At 43.4% G+C, this 17,333-nt stretch overlaps 1 protein-coding gene across 2 annotated transcripts; it reads left to right on the top strand.

Moving 5' to 3' along the window:
* The first annotated feature begins 9,788 nt into the window (after nt 1-9,788).
* On the top strand, nt 9,789-17,212 carry LOC309699164 (toll-like receptor 13). 2 transcript variants are annotated; one of them, XM_082522050.1, is made up of 4 exons: nt 9,789-9,845; nt 12,045-14,574; nt 16,110-16,227; nt 16,309-17,212. In XM_082522050.1, exons 2-4 carry the CDS (start codon nt 12,108-12,110, stop codon nt 16,553-16,555), a joined length of 2,832 nt encoding a protein of 943 aa, XP_082378176.1. In that variant the 5' UTR covers nt 9,789-9,845; nt 12,045-12,107; the 3' UTR covers nt 16,556-17,212. The 2 variants fall into 2 exon arrangements, with proteins under 2 accessions (XP_082378176.1, XP_082378177.1); XM_082522051.1 differs by lacking the exons at nt 9,789-9,845; nt 12,045-14,574 and adding an exon at nt 15,619-15,817.
* The last annotated feature ends 121 nt before the right edge of the window (nt 17,213-17,333 follow it).

Genomic DNA, 17,333 nt, shown 5'->3' with positions numbered 1-17,333 from the left:
TGGTGGAGCAGCTGGTGGCTGGACGGGCTCCTCGGGCCCCCCAGCTGACGAGGAAGGAGGCTGGACGGGCTCCTCGGGCCCCCCAGCTAACGAGGCAGAAGGCTGGATGGGCTCCACGGGCCCCCCAGCAAAGACAGTCTCAGAACCAGTGGGCACTGGAGCCCCTGGCACACACAGAACAGAACCAGCAGGTGCGAAGACCTCTGGCAGGGACGCAACAGAACCAGCAGGCACACGGGCCTCTGGCAGGAACGCAACAGGACCAGCAGGCACACGGGCCTCTGGCAGGGACAGAACAGGACCAGCAGGCACACGGGCCTCTGGCAGGGACAGAACAGGACCAGCAGGCACACGGGCCTCTGGCAGAGACAGAACAGAACCAGCAGGCGCGGGGACCTCTGGCAGGGACAGAACAGAACCAGCAGGTGCGGAGACCCCTGGCAGAGACAGAACAGGACCAGCAGGCGCACGGGCCTCTGGCAGCATTGATGCTGACTGGGGCTGAGCAACACATAGATTAGGCTCAGGAGGCAACAGTTGGGTGCAGTCCTCGGCTGACTCCTTAGCCTCCAGGGGTCCAGAGTCAACTGCGGGTTGTAACTCGGACTCTGGGGAGGCCCTGGAGGTAGTAAATGTCTCTAATCGGGCCAGCTTTTGAGGAACGAAAACAGTATTGTTAGATGTGTCTCTCTGCTTGGAGTGGATGGGCGAGGAGCTGTGTCTTTCGGGTAGAATAGACTTATATTGTTTTACAGGTGGAACAACTGATACAGGATGCAGGGCTGGTGGCTGCTGAACAGGAGGCAGAACTGAGGGTGACTGACATAGGGGTTGTGATGACAACGGTGGTGGAGTTGGAGACTGAGCCTGAGGCCGTGCGGCTAACTGAGCCTGAGGCCGTGCGGCTAACTGAGCCTGAGGCCGTGCGGCTAACTGAGCCTGAGGCCGTGCGGCTAACTGAGCCTGAGGCCGTGCGGCTAACTGAGCCTGAGGCCGTGCGGCTAACTGAGCCTGAGGCCGTGCGGCTAACTGAGCTTGAGGCCGCGGTTCAAATGAATAAACGGACCTAGTATTATCAGAGCTGGTGTTAATGGTCTCTGGGTTATATGTCACAGTTTTAGCAGACCCTGGGTTGGCTGACACGGGTTTAACAGTTTCAGAAGAACAACAGCCCTTTGCTTTCACTGAAGTCTTAAAAATGCCAACCTGGGAGAGATCGGTTACCACGAAGGTAGGTAGGCTTCGCGAATTAGCTCCCACTGACACACCCCGAACAATCCCGGAAGAAAAAGTCTCAAGGTACGAATTGGAACTGTTATCCTTCCTACTCACCACAGTCGGCTGCTCTGATATCCTGGGGTCCGACTGTGGCGAGGGGTGTCGACGGCGTGAGTGCTGTTCCCCATTTGAAGGCTGGACCGACGGGCCGGGCAGGACGCTCTCCGTCGGGTCGGGGAGTGAAGCATGTGTTGCTGGGTGGGTGGTAGCAGGGGGAAGAAGATGAAGCTCGTTCAGAACGAAATCCTGTATGAGCGGGTGAAGTGAGCTGAGCAACCAGGGGAGACCAAAAAGTAAACGCTGAAGCCGAACCGCTATGCTTTGGCGGAATTCTCTCCCCTCATGCTCCAGCCATAGGTTAATTAATTTGTCCACTGAGTACAAAATGTCCTCCCGGAGCTCCTTGGGCGGGTTGACTGCCGCTGGGTCCATAGTGGCCGGTTCGTACTGTCACGGCTGCCGAGGCGAGCCGTGTGGGAATGGAGGGAGAAAGGACCCAAAACGCAGGCAGTAGATAATAATGCTGGTGATGTTTATTTACACAATGGTGAGAGGGCAAAACAGGCAAGAGAGAAGACAAAACAAAAGACCTAAACTGGGAAAGCTAAATGACAAACCTGAGAGGGTACCAGAAAGGGGTGAGAGGCAGAGAGCCGCGCAGGACACCGAGGAACACAGACTGATGCGGAGTTACACAGACGAACCGGCAACAGGCAGGAGAACACACAGGGCTTAAATACACACACCAGTAATCAGGGGATGCGAGACAGGAGGGCAACACAGCTGGGAGAAATCTGGGCTGACGGGACAGGGGAAACGTAAACTGATCACACTCACATATGACACGGACCTTCACAATAAAACAGGAAACTCAGATACATGGAACCAGACAAGACATTGAACTAAACAGACAGATTCACAAACAGATGGGGAGACACCATAGACAGACAGATACAGACGCAGACTCAAAGGCAGACCAAATATAACACACAGAACTCAAACAATAATAATCATCATCATCATCATAAACTGGAAAATGATAACTAAAAGCGCTGGGTCACCGACCCAGGACCATGACAGTATGAGCGTGCAGCATTTAAAGCGTGGAAGTACTGACCTTACTTTGAGTTTGATTCCATACAAAGTGACAAAAACATTAATGTCCGTTGTGCATAGGAAGAAAACTTCTTTTTACAGTGAAAAAAATCCCCCTAAACTTCCAAGCAAGCACCAGGAGTGCGCTACCACGTAATGGGAAATTCACAGAGAAACTCACGGATTCTTCCACTGACCGCTGCGGCACACCTGCACCAGAGCACACCTCCACCTACCCCACTCCTGCTTTACAGTTGAAAATAGAGCAACAGGACCGCTGTGTCTTTGATGTTATTTATTTTCTGCTGTGTTTTACTTGCATCTATTTGAAAGAGTGAGTGTAAACACAAAAAATATATTTTATGTGCTGGAATGTGCAGAAAATAGGTTTAAATGTTAAACAAATTTCTTCCAGTCAGAGAATGTTGCATATAATTAAATTTTTGCTTGATGCATAAAGTCTGTGAAGGTTCTCTTCTTAAAGAAGTCCAGATGCTTTTCTTTGCAAGCTCCTTTGACCTTGATGCATAAAGTTAAAAGGTTAAAACTACTAAAACAAGTTACAAAAAAAGACTTTTCCATTTGATTACATTTTGTATGATGGATTATGTAGAAAAAGTAGAATTGGGCTGAAAGATCTATCGCTTTATCACCTATTCAGGTTGTAAATCGTGTTTTTAAAAAGTAACTAAGTAATTAATTACTTTTGAAAATAAGTAATCAGTAAAGTAATGAGATTACTTTTTGGGGGAAGTAATTGGTAATTAGTTACTGATTACTTTTTTCAAGTAACTTGACCAAAAATACTTACCAATGAGTTGATGTCTTTCTGTTCAACAGCAGGAGTGCTGGTCCCGAGCCTCAAAGACAGAAAGAAGCAAGCAGAGGGAGAAAAAACAGAACATTTTTAGAAGCTGATTTGATCCTTAATGGCTGTGCAATCATAATAACTTACAACACAGAGGGTCAATGTAGACCCCATACAACCGAATTAGACTAACACATATAGTATTAAAAACACCATCTACTACTGTGTCTGAATTGGCACATTTTAGGCCTAAAGAGATATGTTTTGAAAAAAAGACCACCTAATTTAAATATAATCATTGCATGCTTGTTAAAAGTTAACTTATGACAGGGTTTATATGTAACATGTTTCTTATGATTCAACTGTGTAATTTAACTTAATTCTTTAGAAGGACGAGCTATATTACTTTATTCTCAGTTATAAAGCCAACCCAGATGTTAAGCATTTAACAGGCCATGTATCTGGATTATAGCTTTCACAACAAAACTTGTTTTTAAACACATGTTTTAACAAAACAAATACTATTGTTAATGTTATTATTTAAAATGTAATTCAACAGAAAAGTCGGTTAAATATAAAAGCAGTTTGCTTATGTTGTTAAATAAAGGCTAGATTTGACATTAGATATAGATGCCACAGATGTTCAAAAGCTGCCACAAAGCATTAAAAAAAATAGACGTCTCCGAAAACGTCGGAGCATTTTTGCAAATATGCAATGTCTTGATAAATCGAGCTTGAACTGATACTTGAACTTTACACAGCTACATTCTCGCCTGAAAATATCTTAAAAGTTTATTTTGTGACCAAGAAAATGTAATATTTAAAGGTTTTTTAGCCGCGCTCCTCCGCCATTGCCGCGCTTACAAGTACGCATAGGCTCCGACAAATGCGATCCTCCTTTTCTCCAGATTACCCTTTCTGGGTCACCAAATAAACTTTTTTTTTTCTTTTTTTTTTTTCTTTCTTTCTTTCTTTTTTTTTTGCCTGTCCCGTTTGGCTCTTTTGCCATCAGAATTGTTGTCTAAAGGCAAAGAAAGATGCCCAACGGATTTACTTTACCAAACTGACCATCCCAGCCTTGCCGTAATGGTCCATTTGATTCACCTTTTATTGTTTATTTTATTTTCACTTACTGAATACGGGACAGACTTGACTGGGGGAAAGAAGGGGAGAAAGAAAGAGGGAAAGAGAAACAGCTGAGAAGAGGGACGGGGGAGAAGGGCAAAAAACAAAAACCAACAGAACGGGCAGAGAAAAAAAAATGCATATATCAATCACCTGGATCACCTGCTGAGAAAGAAAAAAGAAAACAAGCAGAAGAGAACAAGAGTAATAGAATAAACAGCATCACAATGATATATGGGAATATGACAGTAAATACTAAATATTAAACATTATTGTGCAGCACATAAGATCAACAGAACACAGTGTGCTTTGAGGTAGGAGCCAAAAAGGGTGTAGTTTGTGGGTGTGATCACCCGTGTGTACACCTGTGAGCATGGACGCGCTTGTTTTTTTAAAAGGTTCCTTCATGTAATGATCTGCTAGAGGGTGTGGGGGGGCCACAGCCCCGTCCTCCAGGGCATGAAGCAGGTATAGAGGAGATCAAAACTCCAGACATCCAGAGGCCCCCAGAACACAAGAGACCAAGGAAGACCAACAGAGGGGCAGCCGCGCCACTGTCCCAGAAAGAGCTGAGGAGAGTCCCAGATGAGGGCTCACTCAGCAGCCGCGGAGCAGAAGCCAGGGGGGGTTGCAGTGATGCGCCCGTGAGCTCCGCCGGCAGCCAGCCGTGCCTGAGTGACCGAGCCCCAGGCCGAGAGGCCGGGGGCACCCCACCTCCGAAGTGGCCCGAGCGAGCCCCAGGCTCCAGGCCCCGATAAGCGGCCGCCAAGGAGTGAGCCGGTGTGTACCTGGACGCCCATCCCCGGACACAAAGAACCACCAACGCACCGACACCTGAGGGAGTCCGCCACTGGCAGGGGAAGTGGTGGTAGGGGGAGATAGGCCTCCAAACCTTGGAGGGCCTGAGATGTCCCCAGAGAGGTGGCGTCTGATACCCAACCTGACATACTGTCACGGTTCGGCATGGCAAACCGTAGGTGTGGGGAAGGAGGACCCAGGCACGGTGCTCTGTGTATAAACAGTGCGCTTATTTACAGTGATGGAAACAATAACAGTAAATCCCCGTGCTCTCCCCTGACTCCCGTGTCGTGTCTTCCCAAAAAGTCTGTGCTCCATGTTCTCCGCTCCCGTGTCTCAGCACCCCTCATGCTGGCTGCTGTCTGGCGCTCCACACTTCTCCTGGGGACACAATAGACGCAGCCGTCAGGACACATATAACCGCGGGCATACACACACTAACTCAGTTCAACTGGATGACTAACGTGGAGTCTCATGGAATGATCCCGCGTCGGTGGGAGCTCCAAGACTCTCCTAAGTAGCTCCCCCGACGAGCCCTGATCAGCGGCAGGCGTCTAGCTTCGGGTGTGGCCAGTCCCCTAGCTGGGCAACACCCACCAGGCCTGAAGGCACCTGTAAACCAGTGTACATACACACCTGCACCCATACACACACACACACACACTCACATCTACAAGCATGGAGAAGAGCAGCAGCAACACCAAAAATACATATAATATCACCAATCCATGACTGCCCAGGGATCCTGGGTCGCTCAGACCCAGGACCCTGACAGTACCCCCCCTCTAAGGTCGTCCCGACGACCCAAAACAAAAAAACAAACAAAAAGTACAGCACAACCAACCCAGGGCGGGTGGCGGGGGGTCCAGGACGGAAGGCCCCAAAACCTCACCGTTAAACAGCCACCACACAACAACTTGTTTGACGGCAAAACAAGCGGGACCTGCGGTCGGTTAGGCAGCGGCGGAAAAACAGTTCAGGTGGCCTACCTCCAACCCCTTGGTGGAAACACAGCAGCTCCGGTGGCCGCCCCGGGTCCGACGGCGGCGGCGGCGCTGCTCCCCAGGCGGCCTGCCCCGGGCCCGGCGGCGGCGGTGGCGCTGCTCCCCAGGCGGCCTGCCCCGGGTCTGACGGTGGCGGCGCTGCTCCGGTGAGCAACAGCGAGGTGTGGTACATGGCCGATGACGCGCTGGTCGCTGACGTGGACGTGCTGGACGTGGATGGCGTGGAGGGCACGCCAGACGTGGAGATCCCTCTGACTCGCTGACCTCCAGTTCTGGCTGAGCGGGTCCCTCCGGACCTCCGAGCTCCTACGGAGGCAGCGCAGGCTCCACAGGCTCGCTGAGCTCCTCCCGCTCGCCAATCCCCGGCTCGCCGAGCTCCTCTGCTGGCAACGGTCGCTCCGGCTCATTGAGGTCCTCCAGCAGCGGCGCTGGCTCCTCAGCCGGTGGCTCGCTGAGCTGCTCCCGCTCCGGCTCGCTGTTTTTGCCTTTTCTGAGCCTACATTGAGTGTGAAAAACTGTAGTCACTCTGCTTCTTCCAAGCCTGGAGTTAAAATCACCAGGACTGTTAATTAAAAAACTGAGAATGTTAAGGACTTCTGTTGATCTGCATCTGCTCACTCAGAGCAGAGAGCTAATTTGACAAAGACTGTTTTCAATGAGCCTGCTCCTCTGTCGATCTGTGTTTCTACTTGGCCTTTAGCGCAGCCTGCAGTTCTGTTACCTGGTCAGGTTGCAGCTCAACCTTCAGTTCAGTCATTAGCTCAGTCGCGTATTCGGCCACCATCATCAATTTCTTTGTGTTGGCCAGAGGACTCTGTGCCTGCTGGTTTTTTGCTGCAAAACAAAAAACTGCCCTTTCGTGTTGGTGGAAAATGCATGTCGACCAATCAAAAATGATATGGTGACATGACATTTGGTTGTTTTTGCACATATTCAACTCTGTATATTTTATATATTTTATTATTACTATTATTATTATTATTATTTTTTTTTTTTTTTTTTTTTACTATTTAATTTGTAAAAATGTGTATACACACACACACACACACACACACACACACACACACACACACACACACGTAGGAAAATATTTAGTATACACATCCAGAAATGCATACACTATTATATATTGTACATATATTTATTAGTTTCAGGTTGGCCATTCTTGTATTTTGCTCGTTTGTGTTGTTGTGTTTGCACATCTCTGTTGCTTGTGGGGCTCGCACACAAGAATTTCACTCGCATGTGCTGTGCCAGTGTGCCTGCACATGTGATGTGACAATAAAAGTGATTTGATTTGATTTGATTTGATTTGATTAGAAAGAGGGGGAAGCTTTAGGAGTGACGGCAAGATCCGGGCCATACCAATTTTGCTATGTGGGTAAATACAATGTGGTGTATAAACAAATTGTGATTGAAGAAGGTACACGCTTAGCCTAGGCCTGTTGTGTTGGTTAAGGGTTAAGCCTGTATGCTATGTGTCTTCCCTCAATCAAGCGCCTAATGAGTTTTGTGGTTTCTGGTGTGGAAGGGTGGGCTGTGCTTTTAGATAATATAGTGGTATTTATCGCAACACCTGGCAAGATCATCTTAAGTCCATCTGTGCTTTCCTTGATTGCATAACTTTGGAAAATCTTACAGCGAACCTTGCCAAGTGTGAGTTTACTAAGATAAGATAAGATAAGCTAAGATAGAACTTTATTAATCCCTCGGGTGGGTTCCTCTGGGAAATTCGACTTCCAAAAAAAGCACAGCAACGACCGAAGTTACAGTTACAGAATTGTTATATATATATACACACACACACACACACACACACACACACACACACACACACACACACACACATATAAATACAGAGACAAATATAAATAAAATATACAAAGGGGATAAATAGAATAAATAGGAATAAAAAAATAAAAATACAAGTGAATTGCACATTTCAAGTATTGAGTCTATTGCACTGTTGACTATTTACAAAAAGTATTGCACAAGGTATTGTACAGTGAGGTGAAGAGGCACTACAGCTTAGTTGTTCCCCCCTCCTTTGTCCTCCTGTTTCCCCTCCCTCTCCCCTCCAGAGAGGAGTTAAACAGTTTGATGGCGTGTGGGACAAAGGAGTTTTTAAGTCTGTTAGTTCTTGTCTTGGGGAGAAGCAACCTGTCACTGAACAGACTCTTCTGATTGTTTATGGCCGTGTGCAGAGGATACCCGGCATTGTTCATAATGTCCAGCAGTTTCTTTAATGTCCTTTTCTCTGCCACTGTCACCAGAGTGTCCAGCTTCATGCCGACCACAGAGCTAGCCCTCCTGATCAGTTTCTCCAGCCTGGATGAGTCCTTCTTTGCTGTGCTGCTCCCCCAGCACACCACAGCATAGAAAAGTACTCCAGCAACCACCGACTGGTAAAACATCCTCAGGAGCTTCCTGCAGATGTTAAAAGACCTCAGCCTCCTGAGGAAGTACAGTCGGCTTTGGGCTTTTTTATACAGGTGCTCTGTGTTGCATGACCGGTCCAGTTTATTGTCCACCCACAGCCCGAGGTACTTGTACTTGTTGACCACCTCCACCTCCTCCCCCTCTATCTGAACCGGCAGTGAGCCTTCTCTGGACCTCCCGAAGTCCACAACCAGTTCCTTAGTCTTTGAGGTGTTGAGTTGCAGGTGGTTTGTGTGACTCCATGCGACAAAGTTCCTCACCAGACTTCTGTACTCCTCTTCCTGATCATCCCAGATACACCCCATGATGGCCGTGTCATCTGCAAACTTCTGGGGCCACTTTGACTTACTTGGGTAAGGTGGCTGGACAGGGCCAGGTACATCCAGTAAGAGCTAAAGTGGAAGCTACTGATCACTTCAATTCTCCCACTACTGAGAAAGAACTTCCACACTTTCTTGGAATGGTGGGTTATTATTGTGGGTTTTGTGAGAATTTCTCTGCAGTGGTTGCTCCTCTAACTGACTCCTTAAGTCCCAAGGTTTTGTTCCAATGGTCAGATCATTATCAGACAATCTTTGAGGATGTCAAGGCTATCCTTGCCTCTGCTCCAGGGCTTGAGAGACCCCATCTCAGAGATTCTTTCAAGCTGAAGGTAGACGCTAGCAAAGTGGATGCTGGGGCAGTATTGTTGCATCAGGATGGAGCAGGTATTGAGCTACTTCTCCCACAAGTTTTATTCCTTGGTGAGGGATGTTGGTGAGTAGCAGAGTTGGTGTAAATAGGAACTGAGTTTTCACTGGTGCACTGATAAGCACATTTGAACTTCATGTGACTCATGGGTAGCGCTGTCAATTGTTCTCATTTCACCCCTGACTTGCTGACATTTCTGTTTCCACCTTTTGTAAATAAATTTTAATAAATAATCATATCTTTATATTGTTCATATCTTCGTTGTGTAAACTCCTTTTTGTTGCAAGCAAGAGTCAGGTGATGCAACAGAGATTGTGTTTTGGACAAAAACAGTGAAGATTACACAATGAAATAAGTCTTTATCTAAAAAGTTTTTAATTAAACAGCCTACACAAAACATCAGCATCATAATAGAAACAGGAAATGATACGATACAGCAGTGAGAGCTAAAACCTTTTGTGATTTAGCAGTCCAACTTCCCCATTATGTGTCAGACGGGAAAAACAAAACAATTTCCACTGTTGTCTTCTTCAGATTAATAGCACTTGAAGCGCATCCACTCTGAGTTCAGGCCATTTTCATGTCTCAAGGAAAAACTTATGAAAGAGGTAAGACTCTGTTTATAAACCCTAACAATATTATTTGCGTTTACTGGAGAGAAAAAATATGACACAAATGTGGTCACATTAAATCAAAAAATCTGTTATTTTGCTTTAAAGCTGTTGAGATGTAGCTGACATTAAAACACACACTTAAAAAAATCTCAGGATTAAAATCCAAATCAGTTAAGCAGTATCAAGGTTTTTCTCAGAACTAGATTTTGTAATGATGGAAACCTAGCACACTGAACTGTCTTATATTTATTTTTATTATCTATGTTGCATTTATATGTTGTTTGCTCTTTGGTTTTTTGAGAGTAATATTGATGTCAATGGCCAAGAAAATGCTTTTTTTTTATAAGAAAGCTATAGATGATTGGTTTTGAAAATACAAATCAAATTTTGTACAATTCAAGGAAAAAAAAATTTGTGCTACTTAGATGAAACCCTCGAGCTGGCTGAGCCAGTGTCCATTAGATAATCCAGCCCATACTGTCACCAAAGCAAGTAGCTCCATTTTGTAATGGTTAACTCATTTCCCTTTCAAGTCAAGTTATAATGCGGTTGACTCATAATGATGTTCTTAGGCCCAGATAGATGCTGTGTCAGGAAGAACATGTGATGCAAAATCTGTGCCAAATCAAACATACCGATTCTCCCACAGCGAATCATCTCAGAGATTTACCCTTTGAATTTGATTCGATTCAGTTTTATTTATATGCTGTCAAATTACAACAAAGACCAAGACAATAATACATAATACTACCCCAACTTTCAGACAAGCCCTGAACAGCAAGCACTTTGGTGACAGTGGGAAGGAAAAAAACTCCCTTTTAACAGGAAGAAATGTTGAATGCTTATAAATCTCAATTTTTACTAATTTTTGTTTTTTCTTTAAAGTTGTAGGAATATGCTGACCTAGTTTTGTTATGTAAATTTGTAATTAATTTTTGGAACAGTTTTTGGAAAGTGATTGGTTTATTAGCATATGGACCTTCGCATTAATCAAGGGATTAAGAGCACCCTGGAGGGGTGTGGTAAAGAGGTTTTTTGTTTGCCAAGTGTCAGATGGGACGACGGGGGGGGTTTAAAAAAAATTTGACCACTTTTTGAAGTTGTGAAAGCAAATTAAGTTAACTTTCATTAAATTTTAAGTTGTAAGAAGTTATTTGGTTGATTTTTGTTTAGAATTTTCCACAAAATAAACGCCATATAATTTTAAACAATGAAGTCAGAATTGCATTCTAAAACAAACCTTCCGTTGCCACCCATGGCCTTTTCTTGGACTTTTTTGGTGTTTGGAGCATAAAAGGCCATGACAACCTGTTCAGGGTATACCCCGCGTTTTACCCTATGATAGCTAGGACAAGATCCAGCACCCCCTGTGATGATGATAAAGACAACCAGAGGAGACTGGGTGGAAGGATGGATGGATTGACCTTTCTGCAATTCTGAAATCTGTCTAACTTCCCTCTGTGCTGCCTTGATGTTGTCATCTAGTCTTGCTGTTCTTTGTGATTGTTATTAGTCAAGCATATCAGGGATCACTGTAGCTGTGGCATAGACCAGCTAGTTGGTTTCACTAACGGTAATGCTGCATTCACATCTGCTAGTAGACATTTACAGGGTAATTCACGTAATCTTGGTAATAAGCACAGAGGGTCCAGGTTTAGCCAACTTAGCCATGATCTTCTCTTTCAGGTCAACTGCTCTCACATTCAACATACCAGTTGTTTATGGGGCTTGCCAGCTGATCTTGAAGGGTGGAGATAATTATATCTCACTCCTGATTTTAAATCCTGGCTCCACCTTGCCATAGCATTTGTGTTCTACTTCTTCCTTCTCCAGCTGTGATAGCAGTTACTTGCGTATCACTGAGCTACTAGTTGTTTTGATGTTAGTCTAGGTGGGTTTCCATTTGTATCCTCTTCATGTAACCTTCTGGATTAGATGAAGCTTTCACTGAAGTTAAATGTATAGTAGGATTCCAGCAGTTCACTATTCTGATTTGTTGTTCCAGTGAAACCTCTGAGACATACCGATTAGAGGTGTGTCTCAGAGGTTTACTGGAACAACAAATCAAAATCACGAATTTTTCATCACTAGTTGCAGCAAATCTCACGTTGTTTTATTCTGTGCTAAAATGATGACATGGTAATGTAATCAGACTAACACCTTCAATTTTATTTTTTATCCTGCCCGACTCAGGTATATTGAACAACAGAATACCCCCATCTCTAAGTGGAAACAGTACTGCTTCCCAAGATCAACATGCTAGCTACAGGAGTTTGGCCTCTGCTGCTTTTCTCACTTCTTTTGTGTTTCTTTCATTGTGAACATTTACTTGCTTTTTCACTGAAAAACTGCACAATTATCTATACAGAAAAATCTAATGTGTTAGTCACTTGCACAGAGCGTTACCTCACTGCTATTCCAGATGACATTCCCAAAAATGCAGTATTGCTAAATCTCAAGTCAAACTACATTTCAAATATTACCAGGATGAATTTGGAAGGTTTATTCAAGCTTGAAGTTCTAAATTTGGAAAAAAATTGGATTTCACAAATTGATGGTGAAGCTTTTGCAGACTTGGTAGAGTTAAAGGTTCTCATCTTGAGTATAAATAGGCTCGCAACACTGACAGAAAACATGTTTCAGGGTCTTTCCAAGTTAGAGACACTGTCTCTGGACTGGAACCAGATCTCATTTATCTCCCCTGTGGCCTGTCAGCCCCTGGTCAGCGTACACTCAGTAGATTTGAGCTATAACCTTCTGCATCAAATTTCAGATATTGATCACATTATTAGACTCCCAACTTTACAACATTTGTTTGTATGTTACAACAACTTTACTTCTTTTCAGTCAAATGACCTCCATGTAAATACCTCAAACCTACTCACCCTGTGTTTGGATTCAGTGAAGAAGTTCAGCATTACAAGAGACATTTTTCCTCATCTGCAGTCTCTGGACTTGCGAGGCTGGAACGGGGACATCGAGTGGGAATTGTCAAACAAGACTTTTTTAAAGAGCCTGACGAGACTGCAAATGAGTGAAACTTCTCTTAGCTTTGAAGTGTACAGAGCGATTCTGCAGACTGCTTACTCTCTTCAAGAGTTTCAGATGGATAACATGAAAAAGTGGATAGATGATGATTTCATAGACGTGGCCTGCAAAATTCCTTCTCTTAGAACTCTGAATGTAAGCAGTAGTGAGATTTACACCTTAAAGGAGCACATGCTACAGTCTTGTTCTCACCTAACTAACCTCAACTTATCATTTAACAATATAAAAAGCATGGCTGATAATGCACTCCAGTCAATGACACAGCTCAGGAGCCTGATATTACAAAATAATGAACTGTCCGAACTGCCAGTTGCCATCCAAGGACTCACCACATTGGAAGTCTATGACCTTAGCATCAATGACATCAGTGAACTTTACTGTCCTTACTTCTGGAATTTAACAAGCCTAACAATACTCGATCTGAGCCACAATCATATATCCTATATCTCTGAGTGTGTTTTTGAAAATTTAAACAATTTGAAAATCCTAAATCTTGAAAACAATAAGATTTCATCATTCGATTATTCTTTTAAATTTAAATTACAGACACTGGAGTGTTTGTATTTGAAAAACAATGAGCTTATAAATCTCTTTCAAGGAGTCTTCAGTAATCTGTCTTCCCTTCGTTATTTGAATTTAGATGTACGCATGTGTAACAATGTTGAGGAAGGAGGGTTAAAGGGACTCTATAACCTCCAGTTCCTTCTTATGCAAGGTGATATTTATTTTTATGAGCATTTCAGTGGGCTGCCAAACTTAAGCACTCTGATCTTAAATGTTGTCTCTAGCCTGCCACATAACAGCTCCAAACAAAGCGATAACCCTTTCTCAAATTTACCGAAACTGAAGAAGCTTCATATCAAGGTTCATAGAGGATTTTACGATATTTCAAAAGATGTTCTCAGTGGTTTGACTTCTTTAGAGTACTTAATAACAGAGGCATACTTCATGGGATCTTTGCATCCAGACACATTTAAACACACACCGCAACTGAAACGTCTCACAATTACTTACAGCGAGCTTTCCGTTTTAACATCTGACGTGTTCTTGCCAATTCCAAACCTGATGATGCTCGACCTCTCCAACAATAAACTCAGGTCTTTGGATTTTCTAGCAGAGGCCAAACTGCCAGTACTCAGATGGCTCGATGTCAGCAACAATGAATTGTTCGTAATCAGTGAAACAGTTATCCAATCCCTTTTAACCATGAAATATCTGGATCTATCTGCTAACCTTTTAACATGTGAATGTTCTAATTACGGTCTTATCCAGTGGATTCAAGGCAGCAAACAGACACAGGTTGTTAATGCACATCAGTACACTTGCTCATTTCCTGTCAGCCAACGGGGAAAAAAATTCCTTGACTTTGGTTTTGACTCCTGTTGGATAGATGCTGCCTTGCTCTGCTTCCTTTTTAGCTCTAGTCTAGTTGTGCTTACTCTCCTCGCATCCTTCATCTATCACTTCCTGAGGTCACACCTCACCTATACCTACTACCTCTTCCTGGCCTTTCTCTATGATAATAAGAGGAGGAAGAAAGGTATTCCTCACAGCTACGATGCCTTTGTCTCCTACAATGTTCATGATGAAGCTTGGGTCTGTGGAGAGTTGCTTCCAGAGCTGGAGGGTCAACAGGGCTGGAAACTCTGTCTGCACCACAGAGACTTTGAACCAGGTATAGATGCTTTTCATTAGCCTCTGTTCTACTTTTAGCTCAATATTTAATGAAGCTAGCACACAAACTCTGTGTCTTCTTTCCTATAAATACAATTGTTTCTTTTTGTTCCGCTTTTCAGTGGTACCGAAAAAGATCAAGTTTTAACACCACAGTATCTTTTTTTTCTCTTTGACAGCACTGCAAAAATATAAACAGCGTCTACAGTGTCAAAACAAAAATAGCAATGACATGTGACTCACAAACTGCAGTTTGAATGCTAGATCTAAAAGACTGACCATTTAGAGAAACGCTACAAACTGATCTTTAAACCTCAAAAAGTAGTATATAGATGTGCTACTCAGCTGACAAAGCATCCTACATCTGGGAAAATGAAAGGTTTACTCTGGAAGAACTTTTTTTTTTTTTGCTGAAACCATGAACAAGCCCCTAGAAGGCCATGTGTACCCAAAGCTTTAATTCAATTGAAAACATCTAAGTTTCTTCCATATTTAAAATCTATAAACATGAAATTACTTTCATTGATTTTGTTTACTGCATTGAAAAGAGAAAAGCACCAAAGATGTATTTTGCACTTACAGGCCTGTAAGAAAATCTTCACTAAATTAGATTTTGGCAAACGTAAAAGTTGAATATTGTAGAATCTTTTAGCAGCTGCCATTAGTAAATTGGGCACTTTTAGACAGACTTTAAAAATGTTTAGCCAGAGACAATCATCCATCTCCACTGTTCTCCATTGAGCTTGTCAACTGTTCCAATCCAAAACAAATATATGTAGCTGCCCAATTAACAAAGTATAGACTTAAGAATTTCACAAAAGAAAATTATAGATTCTCATTAGCTGGAATTTAATTCAGCATCAGTGTACGTGTCAGGGTTTCTGGGTCGTTGACCCAGTATTTTCAGTTCATGTTCACTGTTTATCCTCTGTACGTTCCACTTCCTGTTTTGTGTTACGTTACTCTGTGTGCATTATGTTCTAGTTCTTATTCCATGCATCGTTAGTTCAATTGTGTTCAGCTGCTCACTCACCTGTCACCTGTCAGTCATTGTTCAGCCAGTGTATTTAAGTCCTCAGTTCTCTCCTGGTCGGCGTCGCGTCATTGATGTTGTCACTGCTGTCTATGCCCCATGTTTGCCTTCCAAGTTCAGATCAGTCAGCCGTTCAGTCAGTTATTCAGTCAGTCAGCCATCTCCTGTTTTCGTCATTCGTCCCTCACAATAAACACCCTGAATCTTCACCGTGAGTCCTGCGTTTGAGTCCTTTTCTCCACATCCACTCAGCAACCCCTGACAGTACGCCTCAGTGACTTAAAAAATAGTTTTTTGCTTACTCACCATTGCTTAAAAAAAAAAAAAAAAAAAAAAGTACAACCAAAGTTGGAGTGAATGGAATTTAAGCCCCACTATTCTCAGAAGTGAGAATACCTTTGAAATCTTTTAACTGGTACAAAGATAAATTTTATGTAACTTACCTGTGTCATTTTAGAACACAATGCTGACATGTTTGATGTGTCAGATTTTTGTTTTTACAGGTAAGCCCATCGTCGAAAACATTACAGAGGCTATCTATTGTAGCAGAAAGACTATCTGTGTGATCAGCCAGCATTACCTGCAAAGTGAGTGGTGCTCCAAAGAAATCCAGATGGCCAGGTATGGTTACCAACTCTTTGTTCTTACATGTAATGATGTCACCAGTTTCTACATTGATTAATCTGTGTGTGGTGTCTTTAGCTTCCGTCTCTTCAATGAGCACAAGGATGTGATGATCATGGTGTTTCTGGAGGACATACCAGCCAAGCAGCTGTCTCCATACTTCCAAATTAGGAGTCTGGTGAAGAAGCGTAGCTACCTGAGTTGGCCACAGGCTGTTCATCACACTGGAGTCTTCTGGCAGAAAATACAACAAGCTCTCAAGAGAGAAGAAAACCCTGCTGAGCACAGGTGCCTCCTCACTGGCTACCAGAGAGTCATCCAGTGAGATTTAACCCAGGTGGAAAAATCACAGATTGTATATATATATTGTGTATATTTAAACAGAGCGGTCACGCTAATGCAGGAGTGGCTAAAATGCATTACTTCTAATGCCCAGCAGGGGGAAACTCCTCTGGCTTCAATAAGGTTGCTTGTCGAAGTGTATGGGTAAACATGGTAGCTTCTGGATCAGAGAGGTGAAGCTTCTGCAGAAGTGGATAAACTTGCAGTACTTCTAATGCCCAGCAGGGCTCCTGTGGTTTCAATAAGGTTGCTTGTAGGTGTCTAGTGGCAAACAGCCCTATGGTGCCTTGACCTGTGACCTCAGCAACACTTTGTTGTCTGGTGGACTTTCCTGGAGTGTATGGACTCAGTCAAAAGTGTCAAGTCTTATTTCATGTTGTCTGTTTTATAAATGTAGAACTCAATGTAACAAGAACTATATGTGCATTTTTATTAACACATGTACACAATTGTAACATATTAACGTGTTTGTTGTGCTCATCCTGTCAGGAGTAAATATACTAAATGACATTTCTTGCCATAAAAGTGTGAATAAACTTTTTTCATAGTTGATGTGCTTAGAAATGAAATGCTATTATAATCTGATATAACAAAATAATAATGAGACTGATGAAGAGGAGCACTTACTTGAACTGGCTACAGGCTGTTCAACACACTGGTGAACAGCCTTCTGCCAGAAGACTAAATGTATTTTCTAGTTTATCATCTCATATTATTTGTATTTACAGATATAATTAATTGTGTGTTACAAAAAATATAAC

This window comes from Aulonocara stuartgranti (assembly GCF_965226115.1).
Source record: "Aulonocara stuartgranti genome assembly, chromosome: 3".
NCBI classification, from domain to species: Eukaryota; Metazoa; Chordata; class Actinopteri; order Cichliformes; family Cichlidae; genus Aulonocara; species Aulonocara stuartgranti.
This window is presented reverse-complemented; position numbering and strand designations above follow the sequence as displayed.